The sequence below is a fragment of the Triturus cristatus genome, chromosome 10, assembly GCF_964204655.1.
Source record: "Triturus cristatus chromosome 10, aTriCri1.1, whole genome shotgun sequence".
Classification (NCBI taxonomy): domain Eukaryota; kingdom Metazoa; phylum Chordata; class Amphibia; order Caudata; family Salamandridae; genus Triturus; species Triturus cristatus.
Genome location: NC_140593.1, coordinates 1,214,312,286 through 1,214,336,652, shown reverse-complemented (window position 1 = coordinate 1,214,336,652; position 24,367 = coordinate 1,214,312,286). Strand labels below are relative to the sequence as shown.

The following is a 24,367-nucleotide window of genomic DNA, read 5'->3' as shown; positions in this document are numbered from 1 at the left end:
GGCATCTTACCACTGCAGATCAGTGCTAAAGTGCATATGCTCTTCCTATGGTAAAATGTTGATGTTCATTGGATTCCATGATTGGCTTATTTGGTTTACTGTCAGCCCCTAGTAAAGTGCACCAGGAGTGCCAGGGCTTGTAAAAACAAATGCTGCTGGTGGGCTTGCAGCACTGGTTGTGCCACCCACAGAAGCGGCCTAGTTAAATGTGTCTAAGGTCTGCCATTGCAGAACCTGCGTGCAATCTGGTACTGTCATGCTGACTGCGCAAGTGCACCTACTTGCCAGTCCCTAAACCTTCCCTTGACTACATATTAGTCACCCCTCTGGTAGGCCCGAGGGCAGGGTGCATTGTAGGAATAAGGTAGGACATGCCCTGGTGTGTGTGGCATGTCCTAATAGTGAATTACAGCCATTTTCGTTTTTCACTATTGAAAGGCTACCTGCTCTCCATAGGCCAGAATGGGCTGCTGGAATTATTACACTCTATAATCCCAGTGGACTCAGAGAGCATGGTAGAAAGTCAAGTTTAGCATGCCTGAACTCAGAATAATAAAATACTTCTTTTAGTAAAGTTCATTTTAATATCCTGTGTTTGTAAACACTACTTTTAGAAAGTTAGTATTTACTTGCCTAACCATTTCAGTCCGCCTCTGCTGTGTGTGTGTGTGAGTTCTGCCTAGTTTCAGTGAGGGGCAGGGCTGGGAAATTCCAGGAGACAGGCTGGCTGCCAGGTGGTGGGTAGAGAGATTACACCAGGATGGGTGGGAGGAGTACACCTTGACTCTGAATAGACCGGTGCTCTGCCACCACAATGCTGGCTCCGCCCCCTGTGGAGCGGCTGATGTCTCTGCCCTGTGCACTGAAAGGAAAGAGCAGAGTCACCACAACAAAGTGCTCCAAAACTGGACTGAGCCAGGCACAGGCCCCCTGGCGACAAAGAACAAAAGAAACTGTGAATAAAAGAAGGAGCCCTGCTCCTAAGAAATCAGATCCTGTTTATGCCAAGAAGAACCTCTGCCCGAAGAGAAGGACCTGGGAAAGCTGCATGGAGGAGTACTGTCTCTAAGCCGGAGAGACTGGCCTGTGGTGGGTGCCTTGCTGCAAGAAGGAGAGGAAAAGACTAAGAAAGACTTTTTGAATCAACTTGTGCTTTGTGAACAATCTCCAAGGGCTTGCTGGTGAACTTGCCCCCTGAACTGCGCCCCAGGAACAGTGGGCGCTACCCCTCCTAGGAAGAAAGGAAGCTGCTGCTGGTGAATTGCGAACGCTGACCCCAGAGAACCTGTGTGCCCCCATCTCGCCGAGCAACGTGACCTCCACCGACTGTGCTGCTGTGAGCACCGTGACGGCCTGCCCCGCCTGGCCTGAACAAAGTGAACTGCTGCCCCCTCGAGCCGGAGCTCGCACCGTAAAGAAAGACTGTCGGCTTCCAAGCCCCGAGCCTCTGTTGCCCCGAGCCGTAGAGACGACTGTGAGGATCAACGACACTCAAGTGTGCCACTTCTGGTTGATGCCGACAGCGCCGCGCGCTGAAATCACCCCTGAGCCGCCCCTCCTTCCACCCACCTCGAGGAGTGCCGTGAAGTCCTGAGGTGCCCCACCAAGCATCGCCGTCCTCCTACCCAGCGGGACTGCAACGCGACGCGGGACGCCCCTCTGATGACTGCCGAGGCCGCCCCAAACTCTCCATAAAGAATAAAGGTACTGTGCGCACCAAACGCCCCTGTACGAGGCGTACCCTCCACTGTACGGTCCGTACTGCGCTGTACGCCACCGTCCCCGTACGCTTGCTCACGCGGGAAGCGTGAGGCGAAGAGGGGATCGCACCCGCATCGTACGACGCGTACCAGCTCCGGTACGGTACGTACAAAAAGCGCTACGGCGTGCACGGGCCCCAAAGAAGCAGAAATTGCACCAAACTTTGCTATTTAAAGAACTGTGGCATCCCGAACTCTGCAATACAAGTAACTGGAACCATATTTAAAAGATAGACACTGTATTTGAAGCCTGCTTGAAGAGTCCTTATATAAAGAGCTTTATTTTGATAAAATACAGTCTTGTGTCTCTGTGTGGTGGGTTGGTGGTTATTGTGGGACACCCTAAGTGCTTAACCTCATGCCCTCTGGAATCTAGCCAGACTGCTCGCGCCACGTTACCTAGAGGGTGAGCAGGGGTTATTTTTCACTAGTAATCCTTTGCCCTGACTTAGAGGAAAGGGTCCCTGCTTGTCGCAAGTGCATACCTGTGCCAACCAGAGACCCCGGATTCTAACACACGGTGTCTGTCCCCTCACACACTTCTCACTGCAGCCCATAGCTCTCCGTCCTCATTCCATGGTGTCTGTCCCCTCACACACTTCTCACTGCAGCCCATAGCTCTCCGTCCTCATTCCATGGTGTCTGTCCCCTCACACACTTCTCACTGCAGCCCATAGCTCTCCGTCCTCATTCCTTGGTGTCTGTACCCCTCACACACTTCTCACTGCAGTCCATAGCTCTCCATCCTCATCCCATGGTGTCTGTACCCTTCACACACTTCTCACTGCAGTCCATAGCTCGCTGTCCTCATTCCATGGTGTCTGTCCCCTCACACATTTCTCACTGCAGCCCACAGCTCTCCGCCCTCATTCCATGGTGTCTGTCCTCTCACACACTTCTCACTGCAGCCCATAGCTCTCCATCCTCATTCCATGGTGTCTGTCCTCTCACACACTTCTCACTGCAGCCCATAGCTCTCTGTCCTCATTCCATGGTGTCTGTCCTCTCACACACTTCTCACTGCAGCCCATAGCTCTCCGTCCTCATTCCATGGTGTCTGTCCCCCTCACACACTTCTCACTGCAGCCCATAGCTCTCCGTCCTCATTCCATGGTGTCTGTCCCCTCACACACTTCTCACTGCAGCCCAGAGCTCTCCGTCCTCATTCCATGGTGTCTGTCCCCCTCACATACTTCTCACTGCAGCCCATAGCTCTCCGTCCTCATTCCATGGTGTCTGTCTACCTCACACACTTTTCTCCTCAGCCTCCTGCCCTGATCCCAGGGCCTGCCCCTCACACACTTCGCTCCTCAGCCTCTTCACCGGCTTCCAATGAGTCTGTCCCCGTACACACTTTTCACATCTGTCGTCATTCCATGGCGTCTGCCCTCCTCACACACTTCTCTCATCTGCCTCTAGCCCTGATTCCAGGGTCTGTTGCCTCTCACACTTCCCTCTTCAGCATCCTTCCCTGATCCCAGGGCATGTCCCCTCACACATACCTCTCCTTAGCATCATCTTTGTGCCCTTATTCCTTGATCTCTGCCCCCTCATACTCTTCTCCCCTCAGCCTCATTTGGCTTAGTTCTATGGTGTCCGCTCCTCACACACTTTTCTCCTCAGACTGCGGTCCTGATTCCAGGGCCTGTTGTCCCCTTACGCACTCCCCTCCTTAGCATTATCACTATTATCACTCTGTCCTCATTCCATGAACCCTGTCCCCCTCACACACATCCCTCCTTGGTCTCCTGTACTGATCCCAGGGCCTGTCCCCTCACACACTCCTCTCCTTAGCATTTACCTATCTGTCCTGATTCCATGATCTGTGCCCCCCTCACACACTTCTCTTCCCATTCTCCTGTACGGATCCTAGGGCCTGTCCCCTCACACACTCCTTTCCTTAGTATGATCTCTCTGTCCTCATTCCAGGAACCCTGAATCTCTCACACACTACTCTCCTCAGTCTCCTGTACTGATCCCAAGGCCTGTCTCCTCACACACTTCTCCCTCCACTCTCCTGTACAGATTCTAGGGCCTTTCCCCTCACACACTTCTCTCCTCAGTCTCCTGTACAGATCCCAGGGCCTGTCCCCTTACACACTTCTCTCCTTAGCATCATCTCTCTGTTCTCATTTTGTGGTGTCTGTTTTCCTCACACACTTCTCTCCTCAGCCCCTTGACCTGATTCCCAAGAGTCTGTCTCCTCAAACTCTTCTCACTGCAGGCCATATCTCTCTACCTTCATTCCATGGAATCTGTCCCCCTCACTCACTTCTCTCCTCATCCTCCTGCCCTGATCCCAGGGCAAGTCTCCTCACACACCTCTTTCCAGCCTCCTGCCCTGATCCCAGGGCCTGTCGCCTCACACACTTCTCTTCTCAGCCTCCTGCCCTGATCCCAGCACCTGTCTTCTCACTCTTCTCCACTCAGCCTACTGCCCTGATCCCAGGGACTGGCTCCTCACACACTTCTCTTCTCAGCCTCCTGCCTTGATCCCAGGACCTGTCTCCTGCCACTTCTCTCCTCAGCCTTCTGCCCTAATCCCAGGGACTGTCTCTTCACACACTTCTCTTCTCAGCCTCCTGCCCTGATTTCAGGGCCTGTCACCTCACTCTTCTCCACTCAGCCTCCTGCCTTGATCCCAGGGCCTAGCTCCTCACACGCTTCTATCCTGAGTCACTTGCCCTGATCCCAGGGCCTGTCTCCTCACGCTTTTCACCTCACCCTCCTGCACTGATCCCAGGGCCTGTCTCCTCACACTTCTCTCATCAGCCTACTACCCTGATCCTAGGGCCGGTCCCCTCACGCTTCTTACCTCCGCCTCCTGCCCTGATCCAAGGGCCCGTCTCCACACGTCTCTCTTCAGCCTACTGCCCTGATCCCAGGGCCTGTCTCCTCACACGTCTCTCAGCCTCCTGCCCTGATCCCAGGGTCTGTCCCCTCACTGTCTCTCTTCAGCCTACTGCCCTGATCCCAGGGTCTGTCTCCTCACACACTTCTCTCCTCAGCCTCCTGCCCTGATCCCAGGGTCTGTCCCCTCACCATCTCTTCTCAGCCTCCTCCCTGATCTCAGGATCTATCTTCTCACACTTCTCTCTTCAGCCTCCTACCTTGATCCCAGGGCCTGTCTCCTCACGCTTCTCTCATCAGCCTACTGCCCTAATCTCAGGGTATTCTCCTCACACGCTTCTATTCTGAGTCTCCTGCCCTGATCCCAGGGACTGTCTCCTCACGCTTTCCACCTCAGCATCCTGCCCTGATCCCAGGGCCTGTCTCCCCACACACTTCTCCCCTCAACCTCCTGCCCTGATAGCAGGGCCTGTCACCTCACACACTTCTCTCCTCAGCCTCCTGCCCTGATCCCAGGGTCTGTCACCTCATATGTCTCTCCTCAGACTCCTGCCCTGATCCCAGGGATTGTCACCTCACACACTTCTCTCCTCAGCCTCCTGCCCTGATCCCAGGGCTTGTCTCCTCACACACTTCTCTTCTCAGCCTCCTCCCCTGATCCCAGGGCCTCTCTCCTCACACTTCTCTCCTCAGCCTCCTCCCCTGATCCCAGGGCCTATCACCTCACACACTTCTCAGCCCATCTGTACTAATCCAAGGGCCTGCCTCCTCTCACATCTCTCTTCAGCCTACTGCCCTGATCCCAGGGTAGGTCTGCTCACACTTCTCTTCTCAGCCACCTCCCATGATCCCAGGGCCTGTCTCCTCACACTTCTCTCCTCAGCCTCCTTCCATGATCCCAGGGTCTGTCTCCTCACACTTCTCTCCTCAGCCTCCTGCCCTGATCCCAGGGCCTGTCTGCTCACACTTCTCTTCTCAGACCCCTTCACTAATAGAAGGGCCTGTCTCCTCACACACATTCCTCCTCAGCTTCATATCTGTCTGTAGTCTATGGTGTGTCTTCTCTCACTTGGTCCTCACCTCTCTCCTCAGCATCCTTTGAGTGTCTGCTGGCCCAGCTGCATATGTCTGAGGAGACTCACAGATTGCTATGTCATATCTAAGGAGAAGGTTTAACACCGCATCTCTACATGTGACCTAGTTTAAAATGCTGCTTTGTGCATAAAAAGCTTCCGGGAGCTGTAGAGGATACCGCTCCACTGCTAATATCAACTTTGTGGCTACTTCAGAGAGAATCTGCGTTTATTTGATCAGCTCCAAAGAAAAGTGTTCCAATCATTCCTTCTTTCAGCCGCGGTGCGACTCTGTTCATCTCACCCTCCCACTTCCTTCCCAACACGTCACAAGAGAGGGTGGAAGTAAAGTCCAGGGCAGCTGTCCACCACCGACCTGAGGCCAAGGTGGCTACTTAAAGGTCAGTGCCCAGCAGCAGGTCAGCTAGAGGTGGTTTAGATGAGGAGGTGAGGAGTGAAGGGGTGTGTGAGGTTGCACCCTCATCGTAGGCAGAGGGTGGGGGGCATACATTTACATGAAGGGGAGGCGCTCCGGGCAAGGGCAGGCCCTGACCACAGCTCTGTCCTGTGAAGGGTCAGTGGTGCCAGAATCTGAGGTTTAGCAGGGTTAATTTCAGTATGTTTTTGTCCATCCAGACTGCAATCTGTGCGCTGCCGTCTCCAGCTCGTGGTTGAAAGAGATTTTCCCAGACACTGTGGGATCATGAAAGAGTTTTGGTCAGACACTGTGGGATCACACCAGATCCCTGGGACCCAGGTTGGTAAACCACGGCTCCCCTTGCATCCACCGATCTTTGCAGTGAGTAAGAACTGCTTCTTTCATCTGACATGTATTTGTGTCCTTCTTTAATGTTATTATACGACAGGACGCTCTATCATGCAGTCTCTCTTCTTGCTGTTTAATAATCATAGCACATGTAAAGTCATCTAGGTATCACATAATCCTACTTCCCAGGGCAGGACGTAATAACACAAAGGACAACATGCAGTATAAGGAAGTGGAGTCCATAATAAACGTTCTCTTTTCTTGCTGCTACATGAGTGAAGTGTTTTGCTGTTTAGGTCAAGCCTAGGCAGCGCGCATGCACTGTCTGGTAGTCCTGCTGTATTCACTGTACGGAGTGTAAGCCCACCTACTGCTTGCCTTTGGTTCACTCCTGCGTTACTCTTTTTTCCTGGCTCCTTACTGGTTGGTGCTCTGATACCAAATTTCCATTTTAAGCCGAGGAGCACCGGCCAACTACAGTTTACTTGCGTGATAGGTGGTTATGCGTTCCTTTAGGGACTACGTTTTTAGGTCTCGCCTGACCCAGCGCTTGCGCTGGTCTGGCGAGACTTTAAGTAAGGGCTTCAAAAAATGCTACCGCTGGCTACAGCTTGCAGTGCATGAGCGGGGGCGCGCGCTTGAGCAGAGGCGGCATATGGCATTCCTCATGCTCATTAAGCGCATTGCTCGCTGCGCGCTTGCTCGCGATCGTGATCACTTTCACATCATGCGACGGCCGAGCGCCCACCACTCCCTTTATACTCTCTCTTGTTCTACCTCCTTACTACTTTCATCAGAGCCTTTTTCTTCGAGTTTAAGCGCTCAGAAGCTGGCTTGTTAGCGCTGCAGGAACAGAAATGCGTGTAAATAAATGCTTAACTGCCGAGTTTGTTCAGTCGTGCTCACAGACGAGGGCTGCAGGAAGTCCACCTGTTGTCTTACAGTCTTGTTTTTTATGTTTGCCTTTATACAGAGAGAAATTGTCCAGATGATATCGGAGGGCTGTGCATGAGCACCAGTTGCATTACAATCGACACGGTGTCCCGAAACCAGCTGGGAGAGGCTTTTATTTTGTTTGATGTTGAAATAATGATTTGCTATAGCCTAGAGACAACATCAAATAAAAATAAAAGCCTCTCCCCGCTGGTTCCGGTGCGCCGTGGCATGTGTAATACAACTGATGCTTATGCAAAGCGCTCCGATACCATCTGGTTGAGTTCGCTCTGTATGCAACTACAAACATAAAGCAAACTGTGTAAGCGCACGGCACGCACATAGTGACTTCTAATTCTAGTCTGCTTGCACCCCAGGCAGTGTGAGCCTTGACTTTTCAGTCCACTTCAGATGGGACAAATGTGTGAATGGCAAACAGGGATGTGTCGAGATGGTTGATGTTTGCAATTGAAGTGTTAACTTCTTTATTACACATTGCAGTAGATGGATTTTCCATATTTTTGTTACAGAAATATAATTTCTTTTCAATTTCTCTCCTTATTTTTCCGCTGTTCATTGTTCATTATAAGTACAACATTCTGGCCCGTGAGACAGTGTTGCAGGTTTTTACAGTCAGAAGTCCTGGTTGACTTTGCATTTCGTAACCGCATAATTCGTGAACACCATAAGTGAGCCTTTCGGTAGCAGGCATTTGATGTTCCACCGAAATTATTCCTGTATGCTTTTAGGCGCTCGTGACCTTGCCCCCTGCTGTTCCCTTGACGTTTCTGCTTGATTGTGAGTTTGTGCTGGTAGTAATCACACTATTATGTGCTCCCCTCCGTGGCTATTCATCACACACAGGTGCTCTGATGCAAGCGCTGGTATTCGCACAGTTTTCTGTGCTGCATCGTCTGATGTGCCGCGTTTACTGAAGAAGAAGTTATCCTAACTCTGAACAAACCTCGGTCCTCTTCACGTTGTCTTATGTGAGGTGTTTGACTGGTCTCTGAGAATTGCTGGTATGTTAGCGTGTAGCCAGGGGTGTAGCTTCAATTGGTGCAGCAGGTTCAGTGGCACCGGGGCATAAGGCCTGAGGGACCACTGAACCCTAATTTTCAAGGAAAACTATCCCCCCACACAACGTGAACACATATTTATTACCTGCTTCTCTGAACACGTTAAAATGAAAAATTGCTTATTTTTTTTATTTACTTTTGCACATGCACTGACAGTGCATGTGTCTGCAGTCTCACTCCTTCAGCCCTGCACTCCTCCCATTTCATGTTACTTCACTTCCCCACATCCTCCCCCCACAGTCCATTGTTGTTAGGCACAACCAACATCCCCGGCAGCCCTCCCACAGTACTTTAGCAACTTTAACAAACAAGCATTGGCATAGCCAATAGGTCTCACCTTTGGGACCTTATAAGAGTTTAGCCATGCAACAGTTGATGTTGTTGCACCAAGGATATTGTGCTGCATAACTAAATACTTATAAGGTCCCAAAAGCGAGACCTATTGGCTATGCCAATGCTTGTTATTTCCTGCTTGTGATTCACCAGGGCGCCCGCTTCACTGGCTGCCGCGTGCATAACTGTTTTGTACACGGACGCTGCGCTCCATGTTATAGCATGGCACCCGCTTTCATGTGGGCCACCACCTTTCTGCTCTGAAGCCTCCGAGATCATCTGCGGCGTACCTCAAGGATCATCCCTCAGCCCAACATTGTTCAACGTCTACATGGCACAGCTCGCCCACGTCGCCCGACTGCACGACCTCAACATCATCTCCTACGCTGACGACACCCAGCTAATTCTCTCCCTCACCAAGTATCCCCTCACTGCAAAAACCAACCTCCACGAAGGAATGAAGGCCGTCGCCGAGTGGATGAAGAACAGCCGGCTGAAGCTGAACTCGGACAAGACGGAGGTCCTCATCCTCGGCTCCAACCCCTCAGCCTGTGACGACTCCTGGTGGCCAACAACACTAGGAACAGCCCCGACACACACCGAGCACGCACGCAACCTGGGGTTTATCCTCGACTCAACACTCTTCATGACCAAGCAAGTCAACGCCGTCTCATCCTCCTGCTTCAACACCCTCCGCATGCTCCGGAAGATCTACAGGTGGATCCCCACCGAAACAAGAAGAACAGACACCCAGGCCCTTGTTAGCAGCAGGCTAGACTACAGAAATGCCCTCTACGCAGGAGCCTCTGCCAAGCTCCTGAAACGACTACAACACATACAGAACCCCTCCGCACGGCTGATCTTCGACATCCCGCGCCACAAACACATCATACCACACCTGAGAGACCTTCACTGGCTCCCCGTCAAAAAGAGGATCACTTTCAAGCTCCTCACCCACGCACACAAGGCGCTCCACAACACCATACCGGCATACCTCAACAGACGACTCACCTTCTACACCCCGAATCGACAGCTCCGCTCCGCCGACTTCACCCTCGCCACCGTCCCCTGCATCCGAATAGCGACCACCGGTGGCAGATCATTCTCCCACCTCGCCGCCAAGACCTGGAACACCCTCCCCATCCCCCTACAGCAGACCCAGGACCTGCTGACCTTCAGGAGGCTACTCAAGACCTGGCTATTCGAGCAGTAGCAGCACCTCCCTCCCCCCCAGCGCCTTGAGACCCTCACGGGTGAGGAGTGCGCTCTACAAATGTATTGATTGATTGATTATAATGTTTTATAGACGGACACGGCGCTTTATGTTTCAGCGCGGCGCCTGCTTTTATGTTTACCATCCCAATAGCTCTAAGTCTCGCAAATGAAAGACCCATTGATTTGCAAATGCTTGTTTTCATGTAGTCTTTCACGTTGTATTCCGTTGTACCCGATGTAGCTATGTGTGTTTCAAGCTTCTCGCTACTTGTGTTTAATTCGTTGCTGGCATTGGTTACATACGTTGTGCCTGCCCCTGCGGTGTAGTTAGTAAGTGCGGGTCCTGAGGCGCCCTCAGCTCTGTGGAAGTAGGTGATGGGTGTGTGGCGCCGCTGCCTGGGTCGGACTTTGTTGGGAACAGATCATTCTTCTTTGATAATGCATTGTCTGTTTGAAACGCCCGCTTCCGCCTTAGGATCAAATCCCGGGGACTCCTTGTGGCGCGCGGTGACCAAGGATCGGGATGGGTGACCAAGGATCGGGATGGGTGACCAAGGATCGGGATGGGTGACCAAGGATCGGGATGGGTGACCAAGGATCGGGATGGGTGACCAAGGATCAAGATGGGTGATCAAGATGGGTGACCAAGGATCAAGATGGGTGACCAAGGATCAAGATGGGTGACCAAGGATCAAGATGGGTGACCAAGGATCGGGATGGGTGACCAAGGATCGGGATGGGTGACCAAGGATCAAGATGGGTGACCAAGGATCAAGATGGGTGACCAAGGATCAAGATGGGTGACCAAGGATCGGGATGATCTGTTCCCATGAGGAGCAGGGTCAGTACTGACCTGCATTAGGTTGGCCTCTGGGGCGGATTTGGAGATTGAAGGACATGTCCTCCAATGCAGTGGTGACAGTAGCCGGCCAAATTGAAGGACTGCCTGTCTAAATTGTAGTTGCGCAGAACGCAACTTTAATGCTGACAGATTAAAGTGTACTTCATTGCCGGAAAAGTTTCTCCGATGGAGTAGGTGCCATCAGAGATAAGCCACCCACCCTATATAAAATAGATGGTTGGATGGTTTTCGGATTACTGTCTGCCACAGCCAGGTGCTTCCTGGCAGTGAGGGACATTACCCCCGCACCATGGGAAAAACTCAAATTTTGTGGGGGTCATTAGTTGTTTTTTATTTTTTTTAAACAAACTACTTTCGAGGGCTGGAGAACAGTTGAAAAACGTCGTCACAGGCCTGCGGGCGACAGATCCAACGACGACAGGTCAAGCCCGAGGACAAGATCCCCGTCGAGTGAAGCTTCGGCAACGCAGAGCCCAACTGGGTAAGGTTTGGTGGCTTGACATTGGTTTCATTGGCCTTTGATGGTGGTGGGGGGGGGGGGGTCTGCCGAGCGGACTCTCGGGGGGCACGCCGTGCCTTGTGGACCCTTCGCCATGTTTTAGCTCTCCGGGACCGATTCGGGCCTCGCACTGTTCACTCTTGTATTGCTACCGGCCTCTGAGGGGGGTGACCCACTCGTTCTTGTACTCGGTCGACATGCCTCTCTGCTCTTGGTCCCAAGGATGAGACCGGCGATTGAAAGTGTTGAGAGCTGTTTCGTGGCCATCTTGATGTTGAGGGGAACAGACTGCTTGGGATTCGTCGGCCCTCCACTTGCTCCCTAATGGGCTACATACTTCAAATGACTAGCTTGCCAATGTGGTCTGTCTCATTAGGGTTCACATTGTTGCTTCTTGTGTTCTCCTTGATTTCAGTCTATTATGTTCGAGTCGTTGGCTGGGGGTCGTATGACGGGAATGCACATTCCCTCACAGTATTGATGCTTCAGGGAGTGGGGTAGGATCATGTCCCTAATTCTGTTACGGGTGGGCGACAGGCACTCTGCAAGTTTGGGGTGGCGGGTGGTTCTATGCCCGCTGTGCAGGAAGGCAGGGTGGGGGGGGTGGGTGTTCAGTGTTGGGGGGCCAGGGGGGTATGTTTGTGTTCCCATGATGCTCTTTCTCATTTCCCCTCTCGTTGCGGGTTCTGTTATCTATTGCAGCACTTTTTTGGTACCTACAGTACTATATGTCCACATCCAGGTTCTTAACGCGGTGCCAAGGGGAACACAGGGTGCCCACAGGGTTATACGCACTAGAACATTTGCACCGTTTCGGGACTTACAGCTCTACACCTGGAAGATTGGAGGGCCGACTTGTGTATACTACCCAAAATGCATTGACACTGACATGTCCTTTGCCCTTCGGCACTACTCTACCCATCCCGCTACCTATACATGGGATCACACTTAGCACTTAAATTCCTCACGTGGAACGTCAACGGTTTGGGGGACAAAATTAAGCAAGGGGTGGTCCTTCATTACTTGAAACGACAGGCGCCGGACATTGTTCTCCTCCAAGAGACACACATAATTGGTAACTCATGCAGCGCACTGAATAGATGGGGATACCGTTTGGCTGCCCACTCAGGGTTTACATCTGGCTCTCGGGGGACGGGGATACTCTTACGCAGGGGATGTCCTTACTTAATCAACAGAGTCTGGTCGGATGATCAAGGTCGTTATGTGATGCTCTACGGCACATGGGAGGGACAGGTCGTCCATGTTCTTTCTGTGTATGCCCCACCCGGAATGCAGCATCCCCTGTTGCGAGATCTCGGGACGCTTCTGCTTGACCTACCCCTGGGGCTGCTGGTGTTGGGGGTGGGGATCTTAACCTTGTTGTAGATAGCACCGTTGACCGCCTTTCGGCCCGCGAGGACCCCCACGGGGGTCTCCTCTGGCAGAATTCTTGGCTGCCGTAGGCCTGGTCGATGTCTGGCGGCGACTAAAGCCGACTACCGTGCAGTTTACATTCCATTCAGACACCCATAACAGTCAATCACGCATCGACCACATACTTACCCACGCTCACAATATTTGCATGTTTACTGATTCCAGGTGCCTCGCGCGTGGAATCTCTGATCATTCCTCTATCCTTACGACGCTTTCATCCGGCCAGCCTAAAAGTCGTGCTACCCTCACTATAAACCCATGGGCGCTCAAAGTACCTCACATTAAGGAGGCATTGATCAGAGAAGCTGACCACTATTTCCAGGAAAACATGGGGTCGGTTACCTCAGCCCGCATCCTATGGGGTGCGTTTGGTGCAGTTATGAAAGGCAGAGCCCTGTCTTTGCTGGTTGGCCACAAGAGAGAACTTACCAAGAGAAACATAGAGCTCGAAGAGGATGTCCTAACTCGGGAAAAAGCCCTGGCACTTACCCCTGATCCAGAGACGCAGCACTCACTCTCGATGGTGCGTCTCGACTACACTCAGCTCTTGACGGAAGCAGCCAAAGCACGCTATACCTCCACGCGCCATAGAATTTATGAACACAGAGATCGGATGGGCAAACTCCTTGCTTGGTTAGAGAAAAGAGAGCAATCGTCACGATGGGTGCACTCAGTACGCGGGACGAATGGGGATTTAATCAACGATCCTCAACAGATCGCTGACACGTTCGCTTCCCACTTCGCAGTGGTGTACACGCCATCTAGCACGTCCCAGTCATACGCGGCTGGGGATCTTCTTTCGACCATCAAAGTCACATGTCTATCCTCACAGAATTGGGATTCTCTGGAGGGCGTGATAACGGACGCTGAGATTCAGAAAGCAATACAAGACGTCTGCTCAGGTAAAGCTATGGGGCCCAATGGACTCCCTATCAAATTCTTGAAGCCATTGGCGTCCAAAATCTCCCCCTACTTACTCCAAATGTACACTGAAAGTTTAGACGCTGGGGTGCTACCGGCTGATGTGCGAACGGCCTCCATTGTGGTCCTCCACAAGCAGGGCAAACTGCCAGATGATTGTAGGGCATATCGTCCAATCTCACTTTTGACAGTTGAGGCTAAAATTTTTGCTAAGCTACTAGCCAACAGACGTATCCCTTGCATTACGGAGCTCGTGCACCCTGACCAATCTGGGTTCATGCCAGGGAGAAACACTGCTTTGAATTTGCGGCGACTCCACGCGGTCCTGGGTCGGCGTGATACGATTAGGGGGGGGGGATGTAGCTCTACTATCGTTGGATGCATCCCTGGCATTTGACACTATTGAGTGGGAGTTTCTCTTCGCAGTTTTAAATAGGTTGGGTTTTGGTTCAAATTTCATAAAGTAGATCCGCCTGATATACGCCCACCCAACCGCACAGGTGACAGTCAACAACCACGTTTTGAGGCAATTCCCACTGGGGAGGGGTACTAGACAAGGATGCCCTTTGTCACCCTTGTTGTTTGCCCTAGTGTTGGAACCGTTAGCGGTATGGATCAGGGGCAGCCTGGAGATTCGGGGGTTGAAGTGGACGGAAGACCATGAAGATCGCATCTCCCTGTACGTGGACGATATCCTCTTGTATTTGGCCTCGACCTCAAGGTCCCTTCGCCGGGTTCTCCACATATTTCATTTCTTTTGCTCCCATTCGGTTTATACTATTAACTTGGCTAAATCCCAGCTTTATGTGATGTGGGGTGAGCCGCCGACATACCAGTAGCTGAAAAGGGCTTTAAGTATCTTGGCATTTATGTTACTCCAGACCCGACTTTGTTTTAGGAGTCCAACCTGCTTGCACCCCTGACTCGCCTTCGGTCTGATGCCAAATATTGGCAGTCCCTTCCCCTTACACTACTGGGGCGTGCGGCCCTTTTTAAGATGCGAGCACTACCACGTTTTGTTTATGTGTTGCAAAACACACCAAATAAGGTTCCTGACGATTGTTTTGCCGCTATCAAGGGTGTTATACGCGGGCTGCTGTGGGACGGACGGGCCCCTAGGATAGCCATGACAACATTAATAACGATGGGGTGGTATGCTTTACCCGATATCAGGCTCTACTATCTGGCCTCTCAACTGGTCCCAATCAATAAATGGGCGCATGGGGAATATGACGACCCGAATTTTCGCACTGACCGTTGGCTTCTGGGTCGGTGGGACTACGCCAGGGCACTCTATACAAATCCTCGCAGGATAGCCCTCACAGGTCCCACGGCACGCACAGTGGAGGTTTGGCACGGCGTGAATAGAAAATGGGGTTGGCATGGCATGCTCAGGAAGGCTGCACCACTTTGGGAGCCAGACCTGTAGGGACAGCTTAGTAAATGCCCAGGTTTCGACAAATGGGACATGATGGGCATCTCCAGAGTGGGGGACATGTGGATGGGGGTGGGTTAGCCACATTTGCAGATCTACAGAATAAATATCAACTAGCAGAATCTGAGGCCTTTCGCTACCTACAAATCAGCCATGCAATCAAAGCAGCTATGCCCAGAGATGCCCCTCTCCCTGAGGCCTCTCCACTGGAAGACAGGCTTATACTTGACCCCATGCACAAAAAGGCCATATCTCTCACATACAAAAAACTAATCAACAATCGTCCAGACCCCTTAAGTCGTCTACGATGACTTTGGGAAGCAGATTTGGGAGACCTAGAAGATGAGGACTGGCGTGATGCCCTAGCCTCTCCCAAGGAAGTGGCTATCCCTATGAGATTGCGCCTTGTTCAATTAAAAATCCTGCATCGTGTATATTTGGACGCTGGGATTTTGGTTAAGATAGGAAGGAGGACTGATCCCCTGTGCCTCCGGCAGTGTTACCAACCAGGAACCATTTTTCATGTTCTCTGGGATTGCTTGGTGGTGCATCAATATTGGAACAGGGTCACGCAGCACATGGAGATGGGCGGGTGGTAAATCCCTCAGGGCCCTCCCCCCAACTGTGGCTCCTAAATATCTGGGAAGCTACTGATTTGACGCAAGTTGAGCAAACGTGGGCTTCACTTGGGTGGGCCATTGCGAAGCGTAACATTGCCCAGAAGTGGGGTGTGGGGACGGTTCCGGTCCTACGTGATTGGGCAGTTGACATGGACAGGGCAATGCTTGCCGAAAAGGATATCTTCAAACATAGGGGAGGCCCCAGGCAAAAGAGAAAAATACCGCTTTTGGGAGTTTGCTGTTAAATAAAGCTTTGGCGGTTCCTTCCAATGAATAGAGATATATTTGGGCCGGCTGGCGGACATCTGTCTTTAAATTTGGCGGGCGGAGTGTATAAAGTCCTCCACCACCTTGTCTGCCTTTATTCCATCTACCAAAACCCAAATCAACCCCTCCGTCTAGTGTGGCACAGAGGGTACAAAATGATGGATTGGAATGTTACTCCGAGGGACAGCCAGTGGTTAGACAATTTGCATGCATTCGTCTTTACCACCTTTTGGGTGTTTGATTGCCAGTGGTATGCCAGGAAACCTGTGCCTGGCACAGCGTGCCAAGCCTACTACTGCCAATGGCTCTGAAGTCTAAAAAGTAGCACATTTGCATCTATTCAAGGAGCACTTCTGCGGAGCAGCTACTTCTTTAAAGAGTCACTAAATATATTCAAGTCCTTGCTCAAAACAAGGAACAAGTTTAAACCTCTTATTGAAATCAGAACGATGAGAAAAACTGACACAGACATAGCAGATTTCCCCCACCTCCTGCACCCCTCCCTCTCCGAAGCTACACTCGTGAACTGAGGGCACACATGCAATGGCTTAGTGACACAATTACCCTCAGGAGTTGATGCAAGGTGAATCCGTTTCAAATGTTGCTTTATATGCTAAGAATTATAAGGAAGCATGACAGACATCCGTGCCTGATATTTATCTGTAAATCAAGGAGAAATATCCTTATTGTTTTTTAAAATAACACAAATATTTTTAAGACGCATTTTTCAAAGAATTCTGCACACGCTTTTAAAGAATTCTATATATTTTTTTATCACATCGCTGCACCCTTTGAAAAAGAATCGAGCAAACATTTTCAAAGAATTCCGCACAGGTTATAAAAATACTTCTGCAAACTTCAAATAATTCTGCACAACGTTTAAAATAAATAATGTACGTTTTTTCAAAGATTTTTGTACATTTTCATCAAATACTTCTGCCCGGTTATGTTACAAAATCTGTGCAATATATAAAAATAATGCTTTGGAATTTGTATATGCTATATTTCTAAAAAACATTTCTGCTAGATTCGCAAAACAGTTGCGAGCATAGTTTGAAATGATTACATGCCACTTTTGAAAACGTGTGTTTTGCGTTTTTAAAGGATGTATCTTTAAGAAAAGAGCTTCAAATTATTTTCTTCCAAAAATATTTTAGGCACGTTTAAAAACATTTCTGGACATCTTTTCAAATCAGTTGTGCCAAAAATGGTTAGAGGATTCAATACACTTAAGAACAGATATGTTCAATGTTTTTAAACAAAATATGTACAGTCTATGCTCATTTTAAAAAGGAATTTTGCCAGCTTTAAAAATAATTATTAGCACTTATTTAAAATAATTCCATATCGTCTTTAACAGAAATTGCAACACATTGTGGAAATTTGCAAAAGTATTTGCCAGTTGGAAATTATGAATTTTTTCCTGTAGAAACGTAATAAAGTATACCTTTACTTCAGGAAGAAAATACGGATTGACATATTAGTTGGTATTTTTCCGCGAATTATAAACCTAGCAAATTCTCCCAAAAAACTTGCACTGCACAGAAACTCACAATGCAAGCAGGACAGTTTCTTGAGAGCGTGAGCGCAGTAGTTCCAGAACCTCATTTTGACCAGTCTGTTTTACAACTGAATACAAGAATGAACAGCTGAACTCTCTTTGAGGGAGGGCCTGAGTGGAATTGGCAGGCAAAGCTAAAATGCAGGTTTCAAATCCTAAAAACAAATTTCTGTTAGTGCAAATTAACATAAATGACGCAGCTAGGAGTAACACCGCCCTACGCAGCTTCGCTGCGCGGGACCCCGGCAGCGCTTCAGGTAAGCAGGCTCTGGGAAGGTTCCTCCAGACATGAGCCCAAGTTTTGAAGAAGCAATGAAGAGTGAGCAGATGTGTCATTTAGGTGTAAGACTCCAGAGGTGACAAGCTGAAGGCCACATAACATCCCCAAGCCACTGCAGCTGTGAGTGCTTTACTTATGGCCCGCGCTGCGGAAGAGCCCGGATGTGGTGCTGAAGGCACTTACGTCAAGTCTGCGAGGTATGGACTTCCTGAGAGCGTCACTGAAATGACTCGGCTTGAGCTTTGTAAACTTTTGACACATTTTCCTTGGCAGTCAATAAATATGTCCCGAACAGGTTTTTTTTTGCCGTGGACGGCATATTTGAAAGCGGGTTTGACTTTTTTCACCTGATGCCAGTGTGTTTGAAAAGGTTCACCTGATGCAAGTGTACAGAGTTCTCGATAAGGTTCACCTGATGTGGGTGTAAAGGGCACTTTATAGAGTTCTCTCTGATGCAGGTGTATGGGAGTCTTGATACGGTTACCTGATGCAAATGTATAAGGTTCTCGATAAGGATCCCCTGAGGCAGGTGCATAGGGCAGTCGGTAGGGTTCTCCCTGATGTGGGTGTAGGGGGTCTTTGATAGGGTTCCCACAATGAAGATGTATGGGGCACTTGATAAGGTTCCCCCGATGAAGGTGTAGGAGCCCCTTGATAAGGACCCCCCTGATGAGGGTATATAGAGGTGTAAGGGGCTCTAAGGTTTCCCTGATGAAGATGTATGGAACTTTTGATAAGGTTCCCCTGATGCAGGTGTATAGGGCAGTTGGTAGGGTTCCCTAAATGTGGGTGTATGTGGCTCTTGATAAGGTTCCCCTGATGCAAGTGTATAAGTTTCCCCTGACCCAGGTGTATAGGGCAGTTGGTAGGGCTCCCCAAATGTGGGTGTATGGGGCTCTTGATAAGGTTCCCCCCCGACGAGGGTTTGAGCGTGCTCTTGGCCAAGTTCCTCCTGTGGCTGCTAAAAAGGTGTCTTGAGGACGTTTGTCAAGATGATGGTATAAAGGGACACCTGAGAGGGCTTTGTCTGGTGCCTCTGAAGATGAGGTGATGCTCCTATGGCTTCCACAGATGCCGGCGTACGGAGACACTTGAGAAGGATCATCTGGGGCTCCGGCATGTGAAGCCTTCATCAGGTCCACTCACTAGCCCAGCATCTTTTGAGGCTGGTGTGTCAGAGCTCTCTTCCTCCTCCTCCTGTGCACCAGTCCTGGGTCTCTGGGAGTCTGAGGAGGGAGTGAAGGTTTGTATCCAGAGGGGAGCTCAGGAGAGCTGCCCCAGCACCAGGCTTGCAGCCAGGAGGAGCAGGGTTGGGGTGCACGGCCGCGAGAGCTGGTCCTGTCCATTGTTTGCAGCCAGGAGGAGCAGGGTTGTGGTGCCCGGCCGCGAGAGCTGGTCCTGTCCATTGTTTCCCACTCTGATCGAGCTGAGCTGCACCTCGACTGGGTAGTGATCGCTGACCTCCAGGGCCTGGTGGGAGACAGAAGGATGAGACAAGTACTCGTAATGAACCCGGTACCCAAATAATTAACACTTTGATACAGAGATGCTGCAGGCAGACAAGCCCACCTGGACCGCCTACACCGTCAGTTCACTGCTGCTGCAACGACACTACACAACCTACTTAGTCTCCCGCTCTGTCTTTGTAATATGATCAAGTTTCTAACATGCCATAGACAAAGAATAGCAATAAAAACATTCTTAGAAATGATATTTCTCCCACTCCCATGATTTCCCTATTTCTTTAACCCACTACGACATTGACCGTATTTAGTATTAGCGGCCTCTTGAGCAGAATTACTTGCGAAGCTAGTCAACAATATACATGGGGCACAAATGGATCCAACCACTTGGCGGCAACTCACATTCAACCCTAAACACCTTCAAAAGCCACTTATTGACGAATCTCTAATCAAATGACCACATCTCCACTCAGACACAAAATCACATTGTAGCTGAATGGTAAGGCGGCACCTGAACCAGCCGGTGGCATCTCAACTAAACAAATGAACCAGACCTAAACATAACCACTAAATCATACTTCAACAAAAGCACATCTCAGATCAGCGGACGACACGATGACACAACAGCTAAATAACATCTTAAGGTAAACGTCAGGTCACATTTCAGTGTAACCATGTAGTCAACCTGTACCTGGCAAACACATCCACATTTCAATTAAACCACTAGACCACATTTCACTAAGCAGGAAGACCCCAATCTGATTTAGCCACTCAACAGAATCTCAAATGATGACACAATTCACTCTTACCTCAGCCTCCGTGAGCCCCAGGATTTGTGCGAAATCATAGACTCCGGCTGAACCTGGGATGACTTCTCTGCTGAGCTTCTCTCCGTATATCACGATCCTGTGGGTGAAGAACTGGTTTAATCCACTTGTGCGCATGCACATCTATTCATCTGAGCTTTCTACTTCTCAATTTAGCAGTTTAGAAAATGGACAGTCTGGTTTTGGGATTAAACTGTAAGAGTTTCTCGCTGGCATGGGCAATCCATGGCGTACCTTGATGCCATCAGTGAAACCTGAAATTAAGGTGATGTGTATCTAGCGTTGAGATGAGGAAATGTTGGATGCTGTCAAGTGGCTAGAGGACCTGAAATACAGGTCTAAAAGAGTGTCCCACCGGGGGCAGAGTGCGTCAGAGTCTGTTACTCAGTGGTGACATTCAGCCGTACAGGAATGAGTAAATCTGTGAACATCAAGGAGATCCTCTCTCCAAGGGACGGCTAGATCTTAAAGGTCATTCATTTTGGGATCTCAAGTGTGTTCTGAGACTCAACATTTGGGCTGTGCTGGAGTGTGGAGAACTGCAAGACGTGGGAGCTAATCCGTCATCAGGCTCGACCATCCAAGTTCACTGATGCTACCTTCTTTAAGGCAGAGGGTCGCCCCGCACTCAATATTTCGGACAGCCTCTGAAGATTGAAATAAAGAACCCAGGATTACTACTGGACTGGACTACTGAACTTTCTATAAGGTCGGATGCTGGGGGGGGGGGGGGGGGGAGGGGGGGGGGAGTTTATGCTCACTTATAGCCCCAATTCAGGAAGGACCTCAAGACCTGGCTTTTCGGATGATCCCAGAACTCAACTGAGCCACCCCTCCCCCACCCTCTTCCCTGTACCCTGAGACCCTCACGGGTGAGTAGTTTCGCTTTACCAACCTTTATTGATGGAATCTTTGTGGTTTCTCTGAAAGTGTTTATTGGCCTCTTTTTTCCTACCTTTGGCCCCATAATGAGTTACTTCTTGGATACAACTAGGGATACCCAGAGGAGTGCGCCCGTAGTGCCTAGACCCCCGTTTGTTGACTATCCTTAGATGAGTTACACTGTAGAAGCATTTACACTAGTGAGCAGGAGGCACAGGGTTTAAGGAGAGGCTCTTGCTGCTGCCCAGTGAAACGTACTGCTCGTGGTCTGCATTGTTCTCTACACAAGAAGAAGAAAGAAAACAATACATCGAACAACTTCTGCATGTAGGTGAGCTGTTCTTGTCCTCATATCTATTTATTGAATTTTTTAAAAGACACAAAACTGTTACAAGTAGGGTAAATTAGCAAACATAAGAGGACAAACACAGCATAAAGAGAGCGATACCGTATGTACGATGTAGCAACAGCTTGAATTACACAGTGTCGAAGATGCAACCTTCCCCCATAAGAAAACAGTCAACTGCTCTGAAGTCCAAACGAGATTTTATTTTGCTCTTTTGGACACATTTTTGGCCTCAAGAGTATTCCTATATAGAACCAGGGCAGGAGTGAGAGGCGAGAGGTGTCGGCAGGGCAGGAGTGTGAGACGAGAGGTCTCGGCAGGCCAGTAGATTGAGGCGAAAGGTGTCAGCAGGGCAGGTTAGTGAGGTGAGAGGTGTCAGCAGATTAGGACTGTGAGATAAGAGGTGTCGGCTAGGGCAGGAGTGTGAGATGAGAGGTGTCGGTAGATGAGGAGTGTGAAGCGAGAGGTGTCGGCAGATGAGGAGTGTGAGATGAGAGGTGTCGGCAGATGAGGAGTGTGAGGCGAGAGGTGTCGGCAGATGAGGAGTGTGAGATGAGAGGTGTCGGTTAATGAGGAGTGTGAGACGAGAGGTGCAGGCAGATGAGGAGTGTGAGGCAAGAAGTGTTAGCAGATGAGGAGTGTGAGATGAGAGGTGTCGGTAGATGAGGAGTGTGAGGCGAGAGGTGTCGGTAGATGAGGAGTGTGAGGCGAGAGGTGTCGGCAGATGAGGAGTGTGAGGCGAGAGGTGTCGGCAGATGAGGAGTGTGAGGCGAGAGGTGTCGGCAGATGAGGAGTGTGAGGCGAGAGGTGTCGGCAGATGAGGAGTGTGAGGCGAGAGGTGTCGGCAGATGAGGAGTGTGAGGCGAGAGGTGCCGGCATTTGAGGAGTGTGAGGAGAAGTGTCAGCAGATGAGGATTGTGAGATGAGAGGTGTCGGTCGATGAGGAGTGTGAGACGAGAGGTGTCGGCAGATGAGTGTGAGATCAGAGGTGCCGGCAGATGAGGCGAGAAGTGTCAGCAGATGAGGATTGTGAGATGAGAGGTGTCGGTCGATGAGTGTGAGACGAGAGGTGCCGGCAGATGAGGAGTGTGAGATGAAAGGTGCCGGCAGATGAGGAGTGTGAGGCGAGAAGCGTCAGCAGATGAGGATTGTGAGATGAGAGATGTCAGTAGATGAGGAGTGTGAGACGAGAGGTGCCGGCAGATGACGAGTGTGAGGCGAGAAGTGTCAGCAGATGAGGATTGTGAGATGAGAGGTGTCGGTCGATGAGGAGTGTGAGACGAGAGGTGTTGGCAGGGAGGAGTGTGAGGCGAGAAGTGTCAGCAGATGAGGATTGTGAGATGAGAGGTGTCGGTCGATGAGGAGTGTGAGACGAGAGGTGTTGGCAAGGAGGAGTGTGGGGCTAGAGGTGTTGACAGGGGGAGGAGTGTGAAGCAAGGTGTCATCAGGAGAGGAGTTTGAGGAGGGTGATGTTGGCAGGGGAAGAGTGTGAGGCAAGAGGTGTCAGCAGAGGAGGAGTCTGAGACATGAACTGTTGGCAGGGGAGGAGTGTGAGAGGTGACGGCAGAGGATGAGTGTGAGGAGAGGGATGTCGGCAGGGGAGGAGTGTGAGGCGAGAGGTGTTGACTGTAGGAATGTGAGGAAAGAGGTGTTGTCAGACAAGGAGTGTGGGGCTAGAGGTGTTGGCAGCAGAGTGTGAGGCAAGAGCTGTTGGTAGGGGAGGAGTGTGAGGGGAGTGATGTCATCAGGGGAGGAGTGTGAGGGGAGTGATGTCATCAGGGGAGGAGTATGAGAAGAGTAATGTTGACAGGGGAGGAGAGTGAGGTGAGAAGTGTTGTCAGAGGAGGTGTGGGGAGAGTGATGTCAGCAGGGAAGGAGTGCGAGGGGAGTGGTGCTAGTGGAGAAATGTGAGGCAAGAGGTGTCAGCAGGGGAGGAGTGTGGGTCTATAGGTGTTGGCATGGGGAGGAGTGTCAGGTAAGAGGTGTTGTCAGAGGCAGAGTCTGAGGCAAGCGATGTTGGCAGTGAAGGAATGTGGGGCTAGAGGTGTTGGCAGGGGCAGAAGTGTGGGGCTAGAGGTCGGCAGGGGAGGAGTGTGGTGTTGGCAGGGATGAGTAAGGCAAGAGTTTTCGGTAGGTGAGGCATGTGGGGCAGATGTGGCATGGGGAGTGTGCCAAATATAGGAAGGCATGTGGTTTAACAGAGTACGAGTGGTAAAGGAGAGGTGTCATTGAGGGAAAGTGAGAGCCAAGGAGTGTATTTGAGTGAGAAAGGACAGATATCCGGGGCGGACGGGTCTCTGTGATGGGGCAGATGCAGCACATAGAAGATTTGTGCTAGGGCAGACTGCTGGCCCAGCACAGTGGTTATGAAAGACATTGGTGGGGAGCAGGATGAACACATGGACAGGAGTCTTCCAGGAAGCAGAAGGAGTGGGGGAGGAAGTGGAGCCGTCCCCTGAGAGGGGACCCAGAGCGGGGTGTTTTGGTACAAGGTCCTCAGAAGAGGTTGGTGGAGGCACGTGTTTCTTGGAGGGGTGGGCAGAGACCTGCTCCTCGTAGATAGGGTGGCCTGCACTACTGCATGGGAATACACTGGTGCCCCCCAACATCGGTCACACAATGGACGTGACCCCATTACCTGTCATAGGCACAGTTCGTTTTGGCTCGGACCGTTGTGTCCACCTCGTCTCCAATGAGCCACGCGAGGCTGGGCTCCGTGCGCAGCCGGATCAGGGGCCACCTCTTCTTGGCCACATAGTCACAATCAGCATTGAAGTCTCCCAGAAACATGATGCTCTGGAAAAGAAGAGCAGAGGCGATGAGTGAACGGCCCTCGCTTCACGGTGACCGTCAAGGGGGAGGATCTGGAAGGACAAACTCCGGCCCCACTGTTGTATGGCAGCAGGAGGGCTTGAAAACCGTGGACCAGGCGCTGTCTGGACAGAGAAACCTTATGCAGTT

The 24,367-nt window shown here is 50.7% G+C and overlaps 1 protein-coding gene across 3 annotated transcripts in view; it reads right to left on the bottom strand.

Moving 5' to 3' along the window:
- Positions 1 to 16,794: 16,794 nt before the first annotated feature.
- The window catches only part of LOC146797090 (deoxyribonuclease-1-like 1), a 105,542-nt gene continuing 97,969 nt past the window's right edge, over positions 16,795 to 24,367 (bottom strand). For all 3 annotated transcript variants that reach the window (XM_085629720.1, XM_085629721.1, XM_085629722.1), the window contains exons 7-9: positions 24,045 to 24,202; positions 20,161 to 20,257; positions 16,795 to 19,358 (exon numbers count right to left, since the gene is read on the bottom strand). In XM_085629720.1, coding sequence (XP_085485846.1) covers positions 19,152 to 19,358; positions 20,161 to 20,257; positions 24,045 to 24,202 — 462 coding nt within the window. In that variant the 3' untranslated portion in view covers positions 16,795 to 19,151. The remainder of the gene's footprint in view (positions 19,359 to 20,160; positions 20,258 to 24,044; positions 24,203 to 24,367) is intronic.